The sequence below is a fragment of the Bombus flavifrons genome, chromosome 2 (assembly GCF_040668555.2).
Source record: "Bombus flavifrons isolate JBK064 chromosome 2, iyBomFlav1_principal, whole genome shotgun sequence".
Classification (NCBI taxonomy): domain Eukaryota; kingdom Metazoa; phylum Arthropoda; class Insecta; order Hymenoptera; family Apidae; genus Bombus; species Bombus flavifrons.
In genome coordinates, this window is record NC_138443.1 from 11417750 (window position 1) to 11444755 (window position 27006).

General features: G+C 37.4%; 1 protein-coding gene across 18 annotated transcripts in view; it reads right to left on the reverse strand.

The window, feature by feature from the left end:
* Positions 1–27006, reverse strand: part of rg (A kinase anchor protein rugose) — a 416363-nt gene that overhangs the window by 135942 nt on the left and 253415 nt on the right. For all 18 annotated transcript variants that reach the window (XM_069131579.1, XM_069131556.1, XM_069131578.1 and 15 more), the window contains exon 2: positions 10481–10585. In XM_069131579.1, coding sequence (XP_068987680.1) covers positions 10481–10585 — 105 coding nt within the window. The remainder of the gene's footprint in view (positions 1–10480; positions 10586–27006) is intronic.

The window sequence follows — 27006 nt, forward strand, 5'->3', positions numbered from 1 at the left end:
TTTAAGCATACAAATTTATTTAAAAAGCTATATTCGATAAAAATCTGACATTAGATATTCGTTATACATATTGGATATTTAAAAGTCAAGAAATTGTATCAAACGATCACACTATGAAAGTGTTACGATAATAAAAGGTTCGTTACTGCCAATCTTCCCGTTCGATTTAAAAAACTTCAGAGGAAAAGATCTGGTATAAATATGTCGGAGAAGGATCGGAATTATGGGCGTTCGATGATCCTTTACTTAATTTACATCGCGGATGTAGCTAATGTTGATTGGTACGAATGTGGACACTACAAGAGGCTATGAGTCGTAGCAGCGATAGGATGGTCGAGATGATGGTGACAACGAGTTCAGGTTCGATAACGAATCCACGGTCCACGGGATGACGATTACTAGCGTGATACATGATGCGGATAACTGTCTCAATAACTCAATCAGCAATGCGTCCAACGACTAACTAACTAACTATCTGCGTAACTCCCCTGATCCAAAAGAAACTGCCCTTATATACTCCTGTCCCCACTTCTCTGGTCAATCTTTGTTCTTAATGAGGGCCATATAATCATTCCATACCTTTGTCAGGTACATGTCCCTCTCGTGACTGTGGCTACGTCTAGTAACCCGCTATATCACTTCGAGCCCGAACCCATCGTCATAAAGCCAGATTGAAACATTAGAACTATTTCTTATTTTTATTACTTAAGTGTAGCTATAGTAAAAGTCTGGACTAGGGTATTGGGATTTTTCTTAACATTTCAGCCGGGAAATCCTGATGTTCTTTCATCTCCGACAAATAATTTTAAATCAAAAAGATAGCGTAAAAGGGATAGTTTTGTATTACAGAAATCTCTCACACCCGAGTTTGGATTAGAATGACTGAGGGAAGGTGATCTCGAATCAGAAGAGTCTAACATAGATAATTCTAGATTGAAAGAAGTTAACAAAAGTAGTCATAGATGAAACAAGAGAAGGATAACGGCAGCTTGGTTCAAAGGTAGCGCCAGATCTGCAACTCTGCGTCAAAACGAATTACTAAAGGCGGCTCCAGATCAAAGGAGACCAACGTAGTCAAGTTCGGATCAAAGATAGATAATCCTGACTCAAAGAGTGGCATGGAGAACAGTCAATTCTGACTCAAAGGGGTTGGGACAAATAATACGTGACACAAGCGATACAAGTGACCCTAACTCAAAGGGACACGATGCTGGCAGCCTTACTTTCACCGAAGAAACTCCGCACAAATAACGCTGGAGGAAACTGGACAGTCTACTGAACATCTAAACGAATCGATCTCGATCCTTGGACCTTGAGGTGGCGTATATACTACGTACGTCCAAGAATCCAGGTCATCCACACCAAATCCCGGGGACCAGCACTGATCTAAATTAAGTTTCTTGGCTCTGTGGTAGTCTGTATCAGATCCCTTGGGTTTAGATTGATGTGTCGAATCCAAGATCGTTTGTATCTATTACTTCGAGTCCAGAAAGGTGTCACTATCGAGTCTCCTAAATCAAGAATGATATATCGATTCTCTTGAATCGACGTCCGTCTATATTGAATTTCTTAGGGCAAAAATCATTTAAATGTGATATTTTATATCACAGTTATAGAATTTCACGTGATCTGTTCAATATTCAAATTTTTTATTCAGAATGATTTGAATTTTTATATTAAATTCGCGGAGTTGGGATATCGTTTGAATTAAAAATAAAATTTAAAATTAAATTCGTTGGACATTTTGAAGCCAAAGCTGTTTACGGTAAATTTCGGATATCGATCGATGTAGGATTCGAAATGGAAAATAGAGGGCAGAGATTAACGACAGCATGGCTCACTGCAAAACTGACAGACCGTAGGATACATAGCATTCTCACCACTGAATTGACAATGTTCGACGTGTCTGTCCAGCGATCGAAGTGGCGTCCAACTAAACTCTCGTACTATTAATTTATCGCTGGAGTAAATGAAATGCACGTTGCATTCGATAGAACATAATTTACAAACCGAAATTAATGCATCGCGCAGAAGATAAGGTTTTCAATCTTTGTTGAATCGTGTTGTTACTCCGTTTTCACGCTAACAGATTTTATCTTCGACATTTCATTTCGGAACAGATCTTCATTTGCATGCGCGTACACCTGCGTATCCCACGATCGGACGTGGCTGCGAATACGTTAGTTTCTTCATTGTAGAAATTTGCAGGAGTAATTCGATCGATTCTATCCTGTCATACAAACGATTGTGTTCGATGGTTGTTTCGTTGTTTACCATGAATGCTGAATTATTTGTGCGTTATTAATTTCATGCGCTAAAGTTTATTGACGTTGAATAAATTGTTAGTGAAAACAAATTTTCGTAGTTTGCCGATTCTAAAAGAGTGTCGACCGCAAAAGGTATTATGGTAGTGAATCATTTTATGTTGCTAAAAAAATCAAACGTCACTCAGGTATCTTTTTTTAAGAAATATTTTCTCTATAAACGATAAACCATGTACGGTCGAATTTTTTATAGATTTCGTACGAATTTTATTTGTCCAATTTGATTTCCACCGATTATTTACACGATCGCGTAATAATTCATTGGGAAATTTTATCTGGCAGCTTCATACGTCGTCCATATTTATTTCGCTGTTTGGAAGCGTTTGGAGATCGTCCAATTTCAACAGCGCCGCAACATTGCAGATTTGTGTAACGCGTTACAGGCCCCGTCTGTATTTTGTTAGTCTAGCTCGAAATTCTGATAAATGGTTATTCGATGAAACGTAAATCCTCCCCTCTGCTTCTCATCTCCATTTTTTTCTTCCTTTTTTCATTGCAATATGCTTTTCTCTTTCAAAGCAACATACTGTCGGTATGCAACAGAAATTAAAAGTTAATATATGCATGTGAAAGATATATTATTTATTCAATAGTTTTTTACATTTTGGAATATGCGAACAAATATTGAAGACATAAAAATTACAAATGCTCCATCAAATGCATAACATAAAATGTATGATTCTTTATAAATATCATAGCTATTTGGAAAAAATATTATTATTATTGTTATATAACATTGTATCTGTGCGTATGAAGATTTTTGACTAATTAAATCTCACCTGTAGTAAATATCCTTTAATTTTAGAATTTAGGCGATTCTTATATTGTCGTCTATACCTCATTTTATTGTACTTTCTAATATTTTTACGCATTCAATTTACTTTGTTATAACTGTTATACTTATTATACTCTATATTCATTATTCATTATTTACGGAATAGAATTCCGTTTGCATAATTGTATTTGCTGTCATAATGCTAAAATACACGCGATATTCCATATTAATGCACGATCAAATTCGGGTTATACTTTGATCAGTGTTACACGATTATCCTGTGAATTTTAACATTTACTTGTTTATTTAAAACACCAAACATATTATCCCGAACTATCTCATCTCCCCATCTCGTTGATCTATCACGAAATTAATCCAAATTTATGTCCGACTAGCTGTGTACGTGTTTTCGATGCTCAACTGTCATGGCAGGACGAAATTGTTATGTCCATAACTCAGGCTGAAATTTATGAAAGCTAGCGTCATCCGGTAATCCCGCGATATCCGAGTTATATCGCTAAATTATTATAGTTCGCGAAACGCGAGTGTTATTCATTGACTTCGCAATGCCGTGAAGAACTTGTTAAATCTGTCTCGGTGAAACCATCTACGTCAAATTGTTCGGACAAAGAGCGCATAGTGTGACACAAACTCAAACGTTTCTTTGTCTAGAATGGATTTAACAGTTTACCGATGTCCAACTGTATAATTGTCGTATAAATTTGCTCGCAATCACTTTTAGAAAACACATAGAGAGAGAGATAGAGAGAAGGAGAGGAAGAGATTTTTGCTGTTCTTCGAGATTGCGTCGACGTCAGTCCGGACTGATTGCATATACCTTGCTTTCCGGTTATTCCGCGCGACTGCGTTTTCCCATTGTCGCGATTTGTCTGACTTAACTGGTAATTTGCACCTTGACAAATGGTTCCGAGCTTGCACTGAAGTAGGTATAGTTCATAGTTTACCGAATTATCGGAAAAGTAAATCGTAGCTGGTGAAATTTCTATAAAGAAGGTATTCACGGTTTTGCAACATGAAGATTAAATTAATATTAAAATCAGGTTTTACCATGGCTAGATTAATATTAAAGATGGATACGCTGACAGACATTAAATATTTAAAAATAGTCACGTTGTTACTATCTACATATCTAATGAATAATTCATTATCCAATTTTATTTTTAGATTAGAAAATACATCACTGCTATTTTAAATACTTTAAATGTATATTAGGAATATAATTTACGGCTATATTGCGACTATGGTACCACTTATAAAACTATGATCCACTCATAAACAGTTTACGCGACTCTTGGGGTATCATAACCCATGTCATAACTTGCGAAATTTGCGTGTCCGATATTTACTTGCAAATTCGCTACACGAATACGACCTCGGTGACCCTTGACTTGTAAACACGGGTCGCATTTATTCCTTAAAAGCGAATATAGCAGGAGAAAGCGATAGCGCAGTCTGCCAGAGGCATATGCATGAGATAGACGGCTCGGTGTGCAGATTGCACCGACATGAATGACGTTTGCAAGCAGTTATCCAAATTTACATTTCATCGATACGACACCGGTAAATGGTTGTATCTGAAGTACTTCCTCCGGAATACGGTTAACCACCAGCTGTATCAACGTTGCCAGACCTGGTAATTAATTGAGATCACCGAGCTAGCACCTACAGTAACAATCGTCCGCCGATACGATTTTATTTGGATTTCAAATGCAGTGAATACGAAACGTTACTTTATCAAAGCTTGAAATTAACAGGTTGGCTATCGTATAATTAACTTTGTTCAATATTCAGTTATCATAAATCATGTTAGAGAAATAGTAATTCGCTGTAATTTAAAGAGCTAAATTTGAAAATTTGAATTTTTATTTAAATATTTAGATTTGAACTTGACCGTATGAATATAAGTATGTGTTTGAAAATTTATAAAGAATATTCGAATTACACCGGTAACTAAATACGTTAATATCTCAATATACCACAGGATTCACAATTTAATTATCATTTGCTATGTATTGTCATATGCATATAAACTAAATTTCTCTTGCAAATACACCCAGGTTGGTAAACATCAAAACACATGCATACATAAGTAATGTAATTTAAAACGAACTTTAAAAACTTCAATTCCAAAACGTATCTCAACCATGCTGTTCAACAACGATGAACGAAAAAGAAGAAAATCTAATACAAGAAAATTTCGAATCGTGTTCGTTATATCGTAACGTGGTATAAAGCGTAATGGCAATGCATGTTAAAACTCTGCTGTGAATAGGTTCTATAACGAGTCGCGTACGGTTACAGGGATTCGCGCCTTTGAACCTTCAACCATGCGATAATGGACACAGCAAATTCGATTGGAATTCTACTGGCACGTTGCTTAATGAAAAGATTCAATATTTCAGTTGTTTTCGTTGATTTTACCGGCTTTACAGAGCAGCGACATTTTCTTGTCTCTGACTGGTACCTTTCAAGTCCGTAACCTGATGTTTCATTCATTTTAATTGCCTCTTTGCAAATCTTACCACGTTGCAACGAGGTTACCACGGTAAATAACGAGGAAATATAGTCGGCATTTAATTGTGTATTTCTCAATCTAGTTGGTATCTTTCGAGGAACGTCAACCTCTGCCTCCGAGGTGAATAACAGTTGACTGTAAATTGGTACAAAGACCCCAGCCGAGAAAACCTCCGATGGAAATTATTGAAACGTTATTTCTCTTCGTCTTGATATTCAAGTACAAGCTAGTCGCGCAAGGACGGAAACCGTTTATTGTTGGTTGGTCTTTGTACCGGGAAGTTCAATTTGGTTTCTATTGATCTCGTTTAAAGGTTTCACCGCTGGTTATTGTCAGTTTGTTTGTAGGACTCAAAGAATAAATATTCGTATATAGCCGTTTGCTTCTATTTCCAAATCTAACGTTGGAAAAGGGACTGAAGTGGATAAACAGAGGAACTTTGAAAGTTTCTATGTACACCAGATCAACATTGAAATTTACTTGCTTAATCATACCAATATTAAACCTCCTATTAAATTTCATCGCTTCGAAATTAATAGTACACATATTAACACTAATTTACTTTGGTTTGATACAGTACGAAACTCTTTTGACACTTGAACACTTTTCTACGCTTCTCCAAATATTTTCCTGACCCTTTAAATCTTCTTTGCTGTATTTTCTTACAGAAATCTAAAAAGGAAGAACATTCTTTTCACACAAGTCATATATATCGGAAATCTTTAATTATTCCCATACTACGCTACATATTCTCTACAAAAGGTCACTTACAAAAAGCTAGATTTACAAATCAAGTGCTCCTTCAATTATTCCGACAACAAGAATACACGAAACGTTCGTTGAAGTAACACGTTGCATACTCTATCGTGCCTGGCTTAGATTTCAATGACTAGAGCCTTCTATGTACGTGTATTTATGTACATGCATATGTATTTCTCAGGACATTTCCTATACATATACGTACATATAAGACACTCATATGTAGAGAACTAGCATTGTACAGCTGGAGACATCGACGAGGAAACTCCCTTAACAGTATTAACATTTCAGGAACGTGCTCGAACCGGATTCTGAGGACACCAGAAACCGATCCCCAACAGATTATATCAGCCACAGGCAATTCTGTCAAGATGATACGGCGAATTCACACCGTAGATTCGTATTACTGAGCTATTATCCTCTGTTAATACACATTTCTCGATGATTTGCTTATTATCAACCGCGAACAAGGAGTAAAATATTGAATTTTACTACAGTGCCTTAGGATACATATACCGCAGCTTTGATCATTATTTTTAGTTATTACTATTTCATGTTATAAGATGTACTACTTAAAGCGGATCACTTGACAGTTCTCTATAGTTGCGACGATATAAAAATTATTTTGGGCGCAACTGAAATGATATCAAAGACACGATCGAATTTGCTAGAGGTAACATTTTAATTTGAGAATTGTTTCCTGTGAATTATTATTTCACTGAATAACTTTTAATATTTTCTGCCATTCTATTTTCGATGTTTCAAACAACTGATTTTCATTCGTATCCTGTGGTACCTCTTTGTTTTCAAAAATTCTATATCCTCTTTTAATAACATTAAAATTACATAATATATTGATGGTATATTGTTTTATTTCTACATGCCCTGTTCGTTTCGTATCTCATTGTCAGTTAATAAAAATATTGAGATGTATAAAACATTCTGGCGTACCCTGATGTTAACACGTAGATGGATAAAACGAGAAACATGTCTGTTTTATAACCTTTTTCATGTTCAAAATAATTAAAGATTTCGCGAAGATGAGCAAAACGAACGTAACCTCGTAGATATTAAAAGATATACATTAATGTACAGATATACAGTTAATGTACTGTAGGACGTCAATTACCCAAGCGACCATATACAAATTATATGGAAACTGATATTCTGGTTATCGATTATTCGATTATGTAAATTGAAATGCCAAAGCGTGTCAAATGATGCAAGAGAGAGCATTATTCAATTGCATACATTAATGAAAGAACTTGGGATATGTTTGGAAATGGAATATAAAAGTAGGAGCCATTCTCACTTTCCGATTTAACTTGCATTGAAATGAAACTATCCTTGTTTTTATCCAAGTTACAATATTTAAAAACGTGCTGTCTGATTAATAGATTAATCACTCGACTTACGTTATCCAATTAATCAACTTCCCATTACATTTGCATCTTTATTCGTCGCGCGAACGCAACATCTCATTTACGATTCTTTCCAATCAATTTACGTTATCGGTTTCTGTTTTTCAACATTATGGTTATGGAAGAGAATTTCAAGAATTTGTTTAATATCTTCTTCGATACTATTTCTTCCACTTAGATTCAACAATTTTACGGAATTTCCACAAAAATAAATGTTCGATCGCTCGCGGAGAGACGCGATCGCGAAGAAGCGCGCTAACGGGAGTCGTAAATTCCCGTTATGATTAGATAATCGATGCCACGAAATGATCGATCCCCTATTCCGATTAGGATAATAGAGATGGTTGGACTGATTATAACACTGACGTGACAGGTTATAATATACACTTTATTCCAACAACTTTGTAGACATAGACAGTTACGCTCGGTGTGTATAGATATAAGTTAAACAGATGACTGAACTAAGGCTGATAAACCAGTCAAGACATTGACTGGTCAACGCATGAAAAACCGAAGACAGATGTTGACTGATCTAAAGATGGAAAACCAATGAAGTTCGGTGACGATGCTGTGGCGGAGGAAAGCTATTGATGGGTGTGTCTGGCGCACGGGACCATTAGATTTGTTGATGGCAATTTTGGCTAGGAAAGTGAAGGCAATAATTATTGCTTCTGTTTGGATAAGAAAAAGTTGGTGGACAAGGAAGGGTTCTAGCCGCCCCCGAGAAAAAGTTGGTAGCGGGAGACATCGTACCTTCCCGGAGTGGACAATAAATTTAAGGAACACTTGAAGTAAGAAGATACTTGTTTGATCTGAAGGATCTTAATTATGAAAATGTCAAGATTTATGGTGGGTCCTTAAGATTATTAAGAATACGCAATGAGGGTGTGTGGATATCTAGCAACCATCTTATCTGCGGCGTGGAGCCTGGTTTGTATAGAGAGTCACCGGACTTAACAATAAATGTTCCTAGATTTTAATACATTCCATCTTGTCAGACTGGTTAAATATTAGATTATGATATAACAATACGTGTATATAAAACTGATGAAAACAAGGGGAGGCAAATTGTTCGTTTGTGAAACTTGCATCAATGAAGCGACAAATTAGATTCTATTGTAAAGTTCAGAACCGTACAACAACGTTTTCCTCTGTTATGATCAAAGGACGCGAGAAACGGTAGAACAAGGCTCTTATAACTTATTCCGTGTACACAGTTTAAATTTCTATTTACTTTTACATCGAAAGTTTCTCGCCACGACGCAAGCAGCTCGCGCAAGTTTAACAACTCGTCGTGTCGGTGGAAAGAGTAAATGGCTTTTTCTTCGCTTGACGCGGCGGCCGAGCACCGGCTATTACTTACGAAACTTTCTTATCCTTATGCCTGTATCTCGTCGTTCTGATGGCTCCCTTAACGAGACGGAATGCAACGACTTCGAAGCACAGTAATAGTGCTGCGTTTTTCACGACTACCGTTTTCGACACGTGATGCATCGACGTTGCGAAGAAAACGGCGCGACGTAGCGGTTCGACGTTTCTTGCACGCCCAACTCGAACGAGAGCGATATTTCTTGCATCGTGTGTTATGGACGAGCATTGTTTTGCGTGGACTAACTGATGGTTTCACTTTTTGTACGTATATATTTTACACAGTTAATTCTATGCCTTCTGTATATACGGGGCTCACGAAAATATTTCAACGCTTAACACAGAAAAGATTTTATATATCGTATATGTTACATAAAATATTTTGAAATTTCATTAGCAGCGTATACAGACACGACAAAAATTTTTTGTTAAATTTCAACATTTTCTATACATAACACATAATATATTTATAAGAAAGTTCTACAAGTTTTCGAATAATTGCACGAACTGTCGTATATTTTTTATAACAAGTAAAAGAATAATAAAACAGTTCGAAACGATTGGTGTCTGATCTTGATTAATTTGCAACCGTTTGTAACGAATAAAATCATACCAATTTTCGTGCAGCAAATCATATCACTATTTCGCGAGTTCCATTTTTCTCCATCAAGGAAGAAAACTGGTAACGATTTGAAACTGGTAACGTGTCTGAATCGAGACAGCAATGCAAGCGACGTCGACGAGGTTGATAAATTCCCGTGGCTTCACGGTGGGTGAAAAAAAAAAAAAAAATTTGCGTTCTGCGCATTCGTTTCCTCCCTCGAACGAAATTTGCGACGTAATGGATTTCAATTCTTTTTTCCCGTCGAGCGCGTTCAGAGTTTTGAACTTCCCCTTTTTTCCAACAGCGAGTTTGAGAAAAAGGTATATCATGATATAGCACGCAGCTTATCGGTCTGTAACTTTGCTGAACGTGATTAGGAGCTTTACGTAAATTTTACATTTTCCAGTAGATTTAACAGGATTGAATAGAAAAATTTTATTCTACGTCTCCGATTTATTTTTATGTCTTTTATCCATTTTCAATATTTAAACCACGAGAAAATTAGGATTCTTAGGGGACAAAGAAATGGTCTACATATTAGCGGGCGAGCAAGAAATTAATTACGAGCAAGTTTGACGTATTGATCGCAGTGATCGTGTGTTCCTTCGTAGAATCAAATTTGTGGCGTGGTATAACACCCCAGCCCCTTGGATAATTAGTTTGATCGAGGCGAACGTTACGCCCAATGCTTACCTGGAGATTGGGCGGGCAATGATCGAGCAGTTCCAGCATGTGCCTGATATTCTGTGCGTCCTGAATTACGAAGTTGAGTTCCATGTCGAATTCGCCTCCCACCAGCTGTAATCAGAACAAACAAATCGTTATTAGAAGCGTGTTTCAATATGTTCTATCATACTTTAGACCTTCATCGAGTAGAGTATAGATTTCGCACAGAAAAATCATGTTTCTTTCTAAAATAATATCTATCGAACCTCTTAATATCGTAACTCTAATTTTAGCTTTTTTAATTCAAATATATTTTTGCTCAGATTGAAACCAATATTTAATGAAAATCAATCGCAACAAATTTGACGATCCCATTACCCTGAAGTCTATTCCGCTATCCATCCATAATTTTAAGGGATGTTTCCATTTAAATCGATTTCGTTTGAATTTATGCTACTTTGCCTCCTCCCATCCATTTAAACTCGCAGCAAAAGAGGTAATGCCTGTCGAATCGAACTGCGTTTGGCCATATAACATCCGTATACACATTTCCGACGGGAAGGTCCAACACATTTAGTAAACGAGCGTGCACTGGCAATGAATTTCCAGTCGTGAAACATTCACGTCGTTCGTGTGCAAAAAATTTATGAGTTTTCTCATTGGTCGGGAGGAACGATGACTTATCGATACCGAAAGACATAAAATACGATGGACTTCGGGGAAAATATTTTCGACAGAAACAACATGCAGCGTGGATTTAAATATGAGCTTCAAAAGAAAGGAAAACAACTTCGAACAAGCTGTTGAAAGCATAAGATTAAAATAAAAATATGAAATAATAAATTATAAGTTGGTATGGTAGACAACTTATTATATGTAGTATAAGCAAAGATTTCGGGCTTTCGCGTGAATTATGAACGTATCGTTGCCTATAGATACAAGGGTTACGGAAGCACTGTGGAAGCTCATTTAACGCCCTCGTATTAAACAGATCGAGAGATTAACCATGCCGATTCTGAGATGCCAATAGGACAGACGAGAGATCAGTCGGCTTAGTTGATAGCCCTTGTCCACCCTACTTTCATTCTACCATCCTATAGAATCTGAGACAAACTATTATCGAATTTTTATTTCTTCATTCCCATAACACGGTAGTATCAATATTAATATTATTAATTAAACTGAATACTACATGAACTGAACATTTTTACAATGTTACAACAAGATTTTAATGATTTAATAATTGTTCGTGGACACTGAATATTGCTATAACGATTGAATTATCTACATTAAACTTACAAAGACACATATTTTTCATTGATGCTACTACTACTGTTTAAATTCTATAGCAAATTAAATCGTAGACCACAAAAATGCATTCGATGCTACCTAACCTTCTCTTATACATCGCACAGAGTAGCGATAATGAATCGTTGGAAATTCGAGGCTATGAGTTTATGAAGCTATCTATATGTGTGCACTTGTGTTTCTGGTGTCTTCTTACAGAGAGATGGCTTATGTACAGCCGAACCGGAAGCTCTGTCTCCATGGGGAGAGCGTAATTTCCGGTGGAGTATCTCTTCCTTCGCTATTCCCTGTCGTGCCTTCTACCAAACACTAGCCCTGATGAATCGGTCATGAATTGCTTATACCTACGTGAACGAGACGCGGTCACGAGCACTTTTTACGATCCGAAGTTTCTAAAAATTCACGAATAACACGCTGATCTGTATGAAATTGGAAAAAAGTAGCTTAAAATTTGAAAACGAGTAGAGAGCGTTTAAAATATTTTATAACCATTATTAAAGAAATAGACTCTACTCAGAGATCTGTTTTACTTACTAAATATTGTAAAGGGAATTTTTTTGGATATTTTATATATTTTTACATATAATGGATATCCTACACAGTTTTGCGCTATAAACGTACATAGTCTAGTAATGACGGAAAATGTTATAACGAATTAATAGCGAATGGCCAAATTTTTGGTACTTTTATGACCATACCTTCAAGCTTTGATAAAAACAAACTTCATTGCTTCTTCGATAAATAACTTCTAATGATATTATCATAACTGCTCTGTATCTCTGATTCACCTTCTGTTTTCGACTGTTGAAAAACGCAATATCGTTATCGTCGATTTCCATTTGTCAACCCGTTTTCCATTACCACGTTCAATCCTATTCGAGCGAATTCCTTGAGCTACATAAACATTCGGGCGAAAAACATTTCTTTTTATGAAATTCTCGAGATCGCGCACGAGAGACGAGCGCAATAAGGGTTAGGCATTGACCCTCGTTCTGCGGGCGATTCGTTTGAAACGCGAAGGGGTTATTGCCACACGGTTTTCCCTCTGCTGTCTTGACTGTCACGTAGTCGTCGTTCACGAGCGACCTCCGAGAAAAATAAATTTCGCGGCAAGAAGCCAGAGGTTGTTGTCACGAGTGCCACGCTACGACGATTTCACGTTCGACGCCGTGGCTATCTTTCCAGACAATCCGCGTCTTTCGTTGAAATTCTGAGTGCTGGTATCAAAGGGGATGCTAGTAGGTCGTTGAAAAATAGGAGGGTTACCAGAAATATCGATCTCTACCGTTTGCCAAAATGCTGCTGATATGTGCGCGATGAAACGAGATTTTGCCAAGTATTTGACGAGGCGAAGTACAATTTCAGGGCATAGTTTGAGCCCTCTTTTGTGGTGGATGGAAGTATAAAGGCTGTTTCTAGATAGATAGATTTAAACAGTAGAATATTTTCTATATAAAGATAAATTCGAAATATTTTTTGTTCCTTTCTACTATATTTAAAGATAATATAATACGAAGAAGTAACACGACGAGAAATTCATCAATTAGTCAATAGTATCCTTCAATAGAAGACTTTTCGAATCAAATGTACTAATAAACAAAATTAGGATCACTATTTGCTAAAAAGGCGTTTAAACATGTCTATCCATTTTTCCATCTCAAGTTTGAACGACAAAAACAATTTTCGATCAGCTGTGACAAATATGTCGGTACAAGTAGTCGGAGCTAGTATTTAAAAGAGATTGATAGGAGTTTTAAAGCAATAAACTTTGTTACGCCAATAGAGGGTAGACATAGTCTCCGTGAAAAAGAAACTCCCGAAAAATTATCTTCAACCCTTCTCAAGCCGATAACAATTTCAAATAAAGAAAAAATATCGTTTCTATCCTTAACACCGTGTAGCTTCAAACGAGATATTTCTCTCTTTAAAATAAAGTTCCAACTGCTACGTACCGGGCCCAACACTCGATGGTAACGCATCCCATCAAATTGATTGCGCCAGAACAAACAGAGTCTCGATCGATTGAATTGTTTTTCTACGCAAATACTCGCCAGCGAAATTTCCATAAACAACGCGTCTACACACCACACCAAAGGATCGCTTGCTGCAATAAACTACTCTTTCTCTCTCTTTCTCTCTTTCTCTGTTGAACCATGCAACAAAATCGAAAGAAGAGAAAAGAAATATATAGACTCGCGTGACTTATGATTTTCGGCTATTGCCCGATTCCGCGCGATAGTACGCGGACTGGAAGCGTATTTGACCGCATCCGCACACTAACTCGTGGGAAAATGGGCGTTCAACGGAAGGTAGAATGGGATTCGGTGAATTAGGGCCGGTCAGCATTGCCGACCGCTAATTGGACACCACTGGCTTTTACACCTTCTATGTTTCTGTCAGTGGAAAACGGTCAACGAGCCTCCCGGTACGTGCCAAATTTGCTTATTCGGCAACGAAAACAGTAGCCTTGCTCATTTCGCGAGCCACGAGATATAATTCTAATAAGAACAACGGGATGACTGTGCCGATTATGTTTCACTGGAGAATCGATATATGGCACGAATTATCAACTAGTGACACAGTGAATGGTCCTCTTGGATTTGGATATGAGGATGAATGCTTAGATAAGCGAATGGTTAAATCGCGGGATGAACGTTGAAGATTCTGAAATGTTACACGTGGATTTTAGTCATTTATTTCGTAGTATAGCATAATTTAGCATATATATACAAATAAATATTATAAATAATTGGACTATGGATTACTACTGGAGTTTGTAATTACAATATTATTAATATTGTAACTAACGTGTGCAAATACGCGATCTATGATACGTAAATATGTATTCTTAAAAGTTATTATTGTTTTCTAGTTAGAAACAACTTCTAGATCAATACTTTTCATCCTAAGCTAAGTAAAGTAGCCAACCTATTTCTCAGCAAAGGTATCTAAACTTCAAATGTTAAATCTCTCAGCTGCTATGTACATACTATAACTCTCTTCCTTAACCAGCTGCAAACTGCGAGTGCCTACCATGTAATTGTTAGGTGAAACTATTCCAACTTTAGTTAATAACGCGTCGTTATTGAAAGCCGATAGCTAATTTCGAATGTTCTCCGCTACGTTACCGAGGCATAATTTATTACAAACTGAGCTAGCGGCTGCGTTTCGCCAGAGCGGATAAATTTTCTGTCGGAGAATCGATGGCTGTTCGCGGACTTGTCTGGTTGCAGGATAATATATTCGACGATATTCGGTTGGGTTCCCAAAGGACTCGTCCAGTTCACGCTGTTCACACGTGAAAGATCTTGATCGAGTTAACGCGCAGGCCCTCGCAGAGGCTTGTTTGCACGGTTTGAAAGGTTTTCAATTGCCTCTTAAGAATGTATTATGTCGAGGAGGACTTCTCTCTCTCTCTTCTTCTTTTTCTTCTTTTGCAGCGTTGTAATCGTGATACAAAAACAACAGCTTTCGTTTACTCTCACGAAATCGCGTCGAGTCTGTCAACGCTTTTGAGTACGTTGTTAAAAAAAACTATCGAAAGAACCTTACAATCGAATTTCGTTGTTTCTTTTCTCCTCGAAGTGGTTAAAACTTGGATCGGTTTCTGAGAATTGCTGATACTCTTTGGAATATGCATATTGGATTGTTTAAATGGGAAATCTTTCTAATCTCTTGGCTTCCGTCTGGCACAGATAATTTTGAAAAGCAATTTTTATTTCATTTATATGAATATTTCTTTAAGTAGTTCGTCCTTGTTTCGAGGAATCCTTTTTATACAATGACGATTTAATGACATTGTAAATTATCATGCTTGGCGATCAGATAGCCGAATGATATTTTGGGTGGATAGAGTGTTAACGTTGACGCAAAGATCTGAAAGCGTATTTGAGGATGTCAATTCTATAGAGAATTAATGTCGGGAAGCATAGTTCGGACGGTAGTTTGAATTTGTGGTGCGTGACGTTCTGGTTACTGTGGTAAGCAATTCTGGATTTTATAGGAATAAGCGTGTGTGATTGAGCTCGTTGAATTTATCGAAGGGTGTTCACTATCGCTTGTTATAATATTTGTTATGCATATAATTGTAATTGGTCCAAATTAAGATAATAATCGACGGTCAACTAGAAAATCAAAAGCGTGGATCTAGTGTAAAAATTATTTACGAAACGAACAGATTTGGCGTTTTTTAAAAATTAAACAAATATATTAAAACGGTTATTAATAAAAATAAATTATAAATACATTAAAAATTTTAAATAATTAGTGATGAAATAGAAAGGTAAGGACACTTATATTTGCTTTTAAATTTCTTTTAACTCGTACGTGATTGATATTATAAATTCTATTTTTTATTTTTTACTTTCCCTATTTTCAATTCTTCCTTTAAATCCTTTCTGATAACGTACTATAAAAGAAGACCACCAGTTACACGTCGAGTAAAATGGTTTACCCGTATAATTCCTCGATCCGGCTCGATTCGATCGACCTTCAGCAGCAATTTTTTCTATAGCTGGAAACCCCTCGTCCCGCCAAAGTAAATTCTCCGCGGGACTATACGCCAGAGGTTATTTCGACGGAACATTTGCAAACAGAATTTCAGCGGGGGCAGCCTGTTGTCATCGTTTCTTTTTCTTTTCGTTCCTTTTCCCTCTCTGTATTCGCATTTTTCGTTCTCCTTTCGCCTATCCAGTAAGCCACGTCAATTGGCTCGCTATTTGTTTCAGCGACTCCTTTTTACTCGTAAAATAAAACCACATTTTTTCGTTTCGCTCTGTTTATATTGATAGTAAACAGTTTCAATGAATTATATATATTACATTATATATGAAGAGCTTAGGGAAATATTAAATTGGTAAGCATAAACATTGTAATGCTAAGGAAACATTAAGAATTTCTCAAATGTAAAGAGAAAGCGACAAACACGTAGAAATAATAGGAATCCTCTAAAAGATTAAACGATAAGGAGAAATAATAGATTCGTAGTGAGTACATAAAGTACTTGATGAATAATTCAGATTGGCGCAAAGATGGCTTAGCATTGGCATCTATTTACTTGCATTAATCCCTAATCGTTCCTCGAATTGGCAGACAGCCACTAGCCAGCCGGTTGATGGGTGACCAATTTGATGAAACCCGTGAGATGTCAGGCCGGGATCAATCTTCATTCTCGAGAGCAATTAGTGTTCGTCGCGAAATCGGTGCTAACCCCGACCATGCACCTCTGACTCCATTTCATTGGACGTGTCTTGATAGCTTATATTTAATTAAGAGACACTGGAGCACACGTTGAACAGTCGATAACAAGTTATTGGAAAATTTAAAAGCTTGAATGTATACCCACTTCTAAAATTTGTGATAATGGAAGATAAAATGCGAGAGAAAAAGAGAAAAATGGAATCACTGCTAATTCAGACTAATGAGATGATGAAATGTTATTAAGTTCCAAATGCACATATACCTATGTACGTATAGATATTCCAAATAAACAATCGGTAATTTTAAAAAATTACATAATGTAGCAAATGATAAAATCAACAGTAAAGGCATTTTCATTTACGATATAAATTTTATAATTCCATAGTAAGCAATACTTTCTTTTATCTCTACTTCAAGTGCATCACGGTATGTTTCTAGAATGACAAATCCCTTTACTCGATATTTTTTATATAAAAGCACGTCATTACAAAAGCACACACACAACATAAATCATCCATCACACACGGTGCATTATGCATAACCAGGTGAATAACCCCGGCTTTTAACCCTTGTAGAAGCAAGATGAAGAAGAGGAACGCGAAGCGAGCTCATTGGCTATGGTACGCAACCCTTGGCCTCTCATTGCTCGTCTTTTTCTCTTCATAAACCTCGTATCCTTTCTCTCTCTCTCTCTCTTTCTCTGACCGACATTCATATTTAAGCTGCGTTCCTCCTAATTAGGCCGCCATCTTGACAAGCTCTAAATTCACAAGCATTGTTCTGGTCGGGCCAAGTCATGCTTTCGGTCCTTCTCTTTTGGGAATGGCCAGTGAATATTCCAGACTTCCCGTCGTTTCCCTTAATATCGACTATAAAATTACGTATTGTTCCCTTTAGGCGTTACGTCTTTCTCAACTAATCGACACACCGCAAAATATTTTTGGTTTGGCCGCATTGGAGCGAGATGTTGGATTATTGGAATTTCAATATTTTTCGAGAGTTTGCATTTGGCGAAGATAAGTTTTTTAATTCCCTTAGATGCGAATTCCTTTGAGTAGAAATCATTTTCAATTATTCTTTATTCTAAATTAATTTCGCGGGCAATACTTTAAGAGTACTACGTCAAACTATTCGCGTTACCATAATCCTCCGAGACGTTCATGAACTTGTTGAGTGATTGTTAAGCAGAGTGGGTAATGAGATCTCGAAAGCATGGACACTTTAACCGTCTTTCCCGGTGTGTATCCACCAAGAGTTAACGACGTTGCGCAACGATGCTTCAGCGTGAATGCTTTTTAATGGTTTTCGTCGTTAAGCGCGGCTACGTCGGAGAAGAAAATGAAAATCATCCTATCGACGATAGGATGTTCATGTTCGAGGTAAAGTGAATTCCCGCCTGAAATATTTCAGAGAAGTATAACGCAGAGTTCTTACATCGATGATGAACAACTTCATCGAAAATACAAAAACGAGCATTAACCACTTTCGACGAGTAAGTCTCTTCCTTCGTTAGTAGACTTCTCTCGGCAGCTTGTTGTTCCTCAAAATCTTCTGTACCATATTAATTTTTTGAACTCGTGTGGTACGAATAACTTTAATCGAATATTAAACCAAACTTATTAATTCTTAAATTCATTACAATGATTTTAAATGGTTCCATGAAAATTTCTGAAATATTCGTTAAGAAATACCTACAGATACAACTACGAAATGATTTGCATTCTCATAATATTTCAATAAGAATTCAAATTCCTACAACAATAGGTTCTAAAAGAGGTAAAAAATGTAAGAACCCTCAAAATAACCATATCCAAGATTAACATTATCCGATGTACATAACCAACCTGAAACTTCAATTCCGCGTCCTTTGTAAAGAGGACGGCAACCTCAACCAAAAGAAACCCTCGACACCCACCATTTCCCCAACTTCGTCTCGAGTAGTGGGACGATCGTAGAAATTACCAGCTCGCAAACAGGATTCGTATGCGTCGCAACGAGTCGAGATATCGAGGAAAGGGATCCCTGAGAGCGGAATTGGACCGCGAGGGTCTGCCACGCAAGCGTTCCGCCGGTTTCCAACTGGAAGTAATACTCGCTCCCTGGCATCGAGATGCCGGCTGACGTTCTCGAGGCTGCATCAGGGAGTATGATAGGGTGGTCCCGACCGAGACTCGGTGTAAACTACGATTTGCATTCGGAACAATGTTCGAGCCCGGGTCAATCCAACTGGCCTGTGTTTCCACGTGTCGAGAAACGTCCCACCTCCAACCCGCCGTATTTACGAAACGGTCTAACTTATCCTCCTCACTCCGTTCTCTCTCTCTCTCTCTCTCTCTCTCTCCCTCTTTCCCTTTCTCTCTCTGTTATCGAACAATCCACGGACGTGGACCGAAAATTGCTCTGGGTTATCGTCCTGCGTCTTTCCGGATGCCGAATATATTTCTCTGGTCGAGCAATTATTTGCTGATTATTGTTGTGAACACGCGCTTTTATCTTGAGACTACGTATTTGTGAATGATATATCAGTATGTGTCCATATGGATAGATAACGCGGTTTAAGATGGGTATGTTTAATAAATTTTGTTATTTTTCGTAGTCAGTATAATGGTTCTGTGATCCATTAACGCGCTGTTCAATTTAGTTTTGTACCAACAACATTTACAGTAGATACAAAAAGCATTTGCACATACTCACATTCTTATTACGACACGTCTTTATTATTGCAGCTTGGTCTATATAGCACGAAGATTAGCTTAAAAATTTGATTCTTCAGTAATTGGCCATCGGTCAAAGTTTAGAAATTAAAATTAATTGACGATAAAAATATCATCCTGTCGTGTCTCTTACAACGTATAATTAACCAAGTTACAACTTTTTCAACATTGGAATTCGAGTAAAAATTCCTCTACATCGACTCACCGCGTGTTAATTACATGTTTTAAGATTAACAAGCTTCGTTGGCATTCGTTTGCTGAAAAAATAGAGAGAGAGAGAGAGAGAGAGAGAGAGAGAGAGAGAAAGAAAGAGAGCTGACACCGCAGTTACTCCGTTTCGTGTTGCGTGATGAGCTGTAAGCATCGGTAAACTCGAAACTGAGCTGTCGGTCTCTAATGGGCCGCAATTAGTAGGTTTCGTGACGATCGGCCCCTAACTCCTGACTGTTTCCTAATTACTGGGTATCATACTCGCGCAATCATCGTATGATGTTTATAAAAAACACAGGATGTCGTATTTTTACTCATTTAAAAAATTGATATACAACTCGTTGTTTATCTATTTGTCGTTCGATAAAGAGCGAAAACGAAGAAAACCAGCGTTTCTTTAAAAAAATATTCCAGATGATGAAGGTGTAAAGTAAAAACCATTGCAATTGCGATTACCAAGCTTATTAACAGTCATAATATGCATAATAATATTAGACAACTTATTTTTCTCGTTCGCAGAGGAATCGCTAATACACGACAAAGAAAATATGAATGCAAAAGTGAAATCGAGTGGAATAATCGGGGCTGCTCGATACCAATGAAATCTTTTATCGTTTCCAAAAATAATAACAGTACGCAATCGATATAGAGATGTTGGTGAGCAAGTGAATGCATTAACGCCATTCGATATTCCTGATATTAATTCAAGCACGGATTTCATGGCAGAGCCGGTGTTTGCCAATTCATCCCTCTTCGGAATAACAAATGTGCAAAAGATTGTTACTGTCACTGATACATGGGAGCATGTCGCGTATGAAAATACAATTGACGAGAATCGATCGTCGCCTGTTCGTAGTCGTTGGCCATTTTTAATCGTTCCGAAAATGTTGAATTCATCATTGGATTTCATAAAAAATTATTGTTTCGGGGATTCTGTAAGCACCAACGTTGCAATGGAGAATGTAAAATAAAATATCGAGGGAGTATTACACAGTTTGTAAATTCTGCAATTGAAATTTCTACATTTTAATAAACCTGAAAATCCCGGGGAAATATGTTGGAAGTTTTATTCGTTGTAACAGAATAGTCGAAGCAAGTCGATCGTTGTAATTGAGAACAAATAACAGAATGTTTCTCTCAATTTACCAAAGACCTAGTACATAATTGAGTCGATGAATAATTGACGAAAAACAATTAACACGCGCCTTTCCGCGCTGAAACCGTGGCTCATATTTCATTCCACGTGGACATTTCACGCTGACAACCATTCGCAATTAGCGTGGCAACAGATGGCCCACGAGCTTTGGGAAACCGTTTTCGCGTTAATTTCGAATTAGAAAGTTCGATTCTCATCGAGGAGAAAAATAGAAAATTATTTGATTCCGACTGTTCTATGTACAATTTTTTATAACTCTATGAATATTGGTTTTTATACAAATATATAAAAAAAATTTCACATTTTAATTAACGCGCAGGTTCCTCTTTTTAGTTCAAGCAATTAAATTTGGCGAAAGATTATATGTATTAAAATAAAATATAACATTAAATACATAAAGAAATGAAATCACATATACGTGGCCAGATAAAACCTCTCATTCATTTGTTCGTTTTCTCTCAAATTTCTAATGTTTCATATATATTTCGTTTCATTTAAATAAATGTATAAATCTTATTTAGAGGTTTTACATTCCTGAAAACTTAATTTTTCTTTATTATCATTCAGTACCGTCTCCTTGGACCAAAAAACGATTCAATCGACGAGCATACCACTGACCCATACAAACGAGAGCCAGATATTACGTCCGACAACAACAAACGCGATGATCGAACCTCTCTATCCCTTTGTGCTGGTTACTTGGGTTTTTCACTCGCAAGAGGGTCTTGTTAGCGGCCGGATATAATAACACACGGGTCGCGCGAGCCACTGACTTCTAATCGGGACGAGTGGCCTGGTCGTGGCGAGCGTGCTTTGAGTGGTTCATCTCCACGCAATGAAATCTAGTGGTTCAATCTGGAGGTACTGGCCAGCCACAGGGTTGTTTGTGTTCGATCATGTTAGCTCGGACCGGTACACGAGCACCATTCATCGCAGAGAGAAGCGTTCTCGTGCAACGCAGAATGCTTTCTGGTCGAATGGGAATTCACCTGGTCTCGTCCTATTAACTGTCCAGTTAGATGCGGTTCCTTCTAGTCAAAGATATTTTTACTGACCAGCAAGACACTGTGAAATATTATTCATGCATATTTGTTTGAGAATTTGTTAACACCGAAACAGTTTGTAATAAGTGAGAACAGTTGTGAGCAGGAAGAGATTCTAAAAGCAAAGATGTATTGAGAAACGGGAAAATTTTCCGTTTGACGTTTCCTTTACGATAAAATCGAGTTTAAAAATACGTCGAATGTACATGCACATTGTTAACTTCTAAAACAAAGTGTGGCATGTGGCATGGAGTTTCGACGGCTCCCATTTCAGACTTGACGTTTCAAACTTCCATTTCAAATGTTTTTCAAAAACGAGATCCCAAACGAAAAAATTCTCTCCTACATTTTCGATTTACTTTCGAGTGTAAAGTAACACCTTGTTCGGTAGTGCCATTCTGTATAGTAACCTGTGAGTTTGTCTAGTGCATGTATACAACACGAATTTTCAACCTTGTTGCTGTCTATTCTAACGTAAAAGCTATATTCAATCTAATACCCGGATCCCAAAAACGTTACAAACATTTCCTAATTTTTCCATTATTTTAAACCAACTTTAAATACCAACGTAAAAAAAACAAACAAGAAACCCAAGCATTCACCGTCTACCATCCAAATCGCACGAAAGATAAAACCTCACCACCCTTCTTAATCACACTTTTTCCCTTTGATCATTTCTTCGGGGCGGCAACCAGGCGAACTTCACTTATTCCAAGCCTCGGAGAAAAAGCACGAACGAATAAAAACCGCGTTGCACATCACACGACGACCACGTGATTAATCGTCCTTCCTTGAATAACGACGTTTCTTCTTTCGCAAATGACCATGCGTTCACCTAACTCAAACGAAAGAGGAAATTGTGGAAGAAGGTCGCGGGTCCAGCCACAAAGAAGCCCATTAGAATTAAATGGGCCAATTAACCAGATTCGTATCCTGCGGTGAGTATCTCTGCGTGACATAAGGTGGCAAAAGGGAGCATGCCACTTGACCCTGTCGAGATATACCGGTAGCAACACGAACGAAAAGAGATGTGAAGGGCGAACGAGAGGAGGAATGGCAGGAGCTTCGTGTTACCGAGACACCCGTCGTGCTTTACCACGAGGAAGGTCGAGTGTGTACGACGGAGAAAGACAGACAGAACTAGGAGGGAGACACCGAGGCGAAGCTTGGCTTAATTGGAGACGAGAGGAGGCTCGTAATTTCACGTCGCGACGCGAGGGCACCGGTGGCCAGGCGCCAGTAATTTGTAATCCGTATGCTTAGACATCGACTACGCCCCTGACAAACTGAGATCAAGGTATTAAAGGGGTGGGATCGCGCGTGGCGTGGCATAACCGAATACGACGAAGAATCGATGCGATACGATTCGGGTTATATGCCTTGAGATTACTGACAGTCGTTTTACGGGTAATATTTTCATCGACACGTTCATTTTCATTCAGAGAGAATGATAAAGCATTGACGATGATTTATAGATGAACGTATAGCGTAACAGAAGTAAAATGCTGTCGATGAAATGGTTGCTTTGTACGTCGTCGATACATCTAGTCGCGGTGTTCCTGATGCGAATTCAAAATCGTCCATTTGCAGTTTGTTTACCTTGGGGAGAGAAATTGAGAATCGCATCGGGAACGATTTTCTATGACGGAATTGAAATAAAATTGATAACGTGCAGAGTGAACGATGGTTAGTTCGTTCGATTTATTTCGGTCTTCCTAGTTTTTCGAGAGGGGAGAACTTCCGTTCAATAGCGTAGACGTGTTCTATAGAACGATGAATGTTTACTTGCTGATTTATGTAAAGGGAAGGTTTGAATGAGAAATTGGTTCCAGTTGATTTTGGTAAATCGAACGATGGGATTGTTAGTTATTAAGAAAACAGAAAATCGGAATAAAATTGTCGCCAATCCGATTTATGTGTTGACACAACTGAGTTTATAACAGAGACGTTGGAGGAAACTTTAATTACTATCTTTTATTGAAAACGATCGTTAGAACTATCAAAGAATATTAAAAATGTCAAAAAATAGAAATTCTTCAAGGGACATGATCACAATTTAAGAACGTGAACGGAATTTAAAGAAACTTAAATTAAAGTCTTTGTATCAATTTAAAGGGGCGGACGATGCTGTCATTCGATTATGTGTAAAACTTCGTGACGTGCAAAAGCAGATACGAATCTGTATTAAAGTGACGGGATACGGTTCTTTCTTCCTTTTGTGTCCGTGCAATCTCGTTTTAAGATCATGTGCAGAGCTAAGCTACAATCATTACGCGCTCTTTGGAATTTCTCAAAGCTTTCTGATTATATTCCTCTCTCTGCTTCTGTACACGCGAGAAGCAAATATAATTCAGGGAAAAAATTGCATTACGAATTATTGGTAAAAATGTATTTCTATCTGCTTCTATCATTCCTTTAATAAATCCTCTGTATTTCTTGGAAAGAAATTTTACAGATATGAAATTCAGAGGAAATTCAAAACCCGTTATTATTGACCTTTTCTACTTTATAGTAAAACGCGGACCAGTAGCACTGAGACCTCATTCGTTTCATTGGATATCACCAGGACAAATGATTTACATAGAGATTCAGGAAGTCGTAATGAAAAGCTGGACAATGGCTTGTTTCACGTATGATTGCGTATATTTTTAATTACACGTTAGCGCGCAATACTCGCTCACATTCAATCGGGCGACACTCTACATAGATCAGGCCACACACCGTGGGCAAGATGGCAACCGGATGTCCGCACATCCTTACTGCGTACCCTCAATAGTCTTAAGGACCTATCATAAATCTCAGGAATTTTTTAGCTAAGGTCCTTTAGACCGAACAAACATCTTTTTACTGAATCGTTTCTAAAGATTATTGTTTACTACGGGAAGACACGGGAAAGTTAATTTTTCTCACGTATGATACTTCACACTAGCAACTTTCTATCGAAGGCGGCTAAGACCCTTCCTAGTCCACCAACCTTCTTTTATCACTTTCCTAACCAAAATTGTTATCAACAAATCCGATGGTCCCTTGCGTTAGACACACTCATCACTAACTTTCCTCCGACACAGAATCGTCACTTTACTTTACTTATTCTTCATCGTTAGAATAGTCAACATGTCATTACCGGGTTTCTATCCTTAAATCAATCATTTATTTAACTTATACATACGCATCAGTGTAATTATCTTCTTTACAAAGTTGTTGGAATAAACATTAATTTATACCTGTTAATTCAGTGTAAACTCAATTGAACCACCCCTATTATCGTAACAGAAATCAGGGATCGATCAGTTCGTGGCGTCGATTATCTCCGCGAATGGTCGAATAAACACTTCTATACAGGAAGGTGCGAGGAAAAGCAATTTATCGAGGCACTCATACAAACTCTTGACGAAACGTTCTTTAAGTTTAATTTTACATAAAATTACATCTCGTGACAGAAACTTTTATTCATTTATAAATATTCTTCTAGTTTATTCTAATATGATAATTGAAAGCTCTCTACATTCAAAATTTCATTTCGCTAAAAAGCTACAAATCGTAAGAGAAGTTTCTACGAAGCATAAACGTGAGCTGTATGAGAAATAAATCGGCTTCGACAGTCGGGACTAACACATAGACAGCGCAAGGTAATACAGGAGTTTCTCGAAAAAATGATCGATATCAAGCGGGTTAATTTGCATGGTTACGAGGCAAGATTAATGCTCTGTCCGATAGTATATCTATGTTATAACGAATGAGTAATAGTTCACCATGTGTACATCAGATATTCCATGATACATGTCGCATCATTGGCAAAAAAAATTTCTAAAGTGTCTCGTTGATAATTACGGCGATGATAAGGATAGAATATATGAAACGCAATCATGTCTGTAAACACAAGAAGAATAATTTGCTCATAGTCAGAGAAGATATCCTACATATAGTAGAAAAAATTTTATTTCAAAATTTCACCTTGCTTCTACGTGAAAAATTACCACCAGATTTTTCGCTTGTAACACGAAGTTTGCTGTATTTTACGTTGTAGACATAAAAATTTTTTGTGGCAGGTGTTCAAATACTTTCGTCAGCCAGTATACGTTATCAACTTTATACGCAGATATTTTGAAATAGTATGCATAGCATGTACAAAGATTGATTTGGCAAACAGAAAATCTACATGGAAGCTTCTTATCACGAGGTACGTTTCCATCGCTCGCTAGTTTCTGGCCACTCGCAGTTTGCTTTTGAATTCAGGCCAGATCAGTACAAGCTTATTACCGATGAAAATCTCTCGATCGCAGCTCGGCCCGATCGATACCTTTACGCCGTTACAAAATAACGTGTATATGAGAGTAATGCGTAATAAATACACAAATGCGCGTATAAAGGTACACTCGAGTGATGTTCACTAGTTCGAACAGGTTTCCGTTCGAACAGGAATTTGTTTCCTATAGGCTCCATAGAGAGGCATTTGATGTACAAAGAGAATGAAAATGGAAGCTGAACGTAGAAAGTGTTTAACGTGACTTGATCTTGTTTACAGATGGATATGAGCGTGTTTCGTATGTAACTAATATTGGTTGAAATACTGCAATGCTTTTAATCATAACTGCGAAAAAATTCAATCAGAAATTGTAACATTTTTATACAGATCTTTCTGTTGTACATTTTATGCGAGTGACGTGAAATTTATGGAGTTTCTACCTCATACTTTAACGAGTGACTTTTGGTGTAACTTTTTTCAAGGACGTTGACTTGTCCATCTATGGGAAGGGGTAACAGGGTAGTAAACAGCCACTCTAAGCACTTTTACGATCTTCTCTTCATAAATCTAGATGATGAAAGGCGTCACACTGTATGAAATATAATCTGGAAATGAAAACGTCTGGGCACGTAAAACAGATGTTCGATTTACTAAATCTTCGTCACGAATTTTCTAAA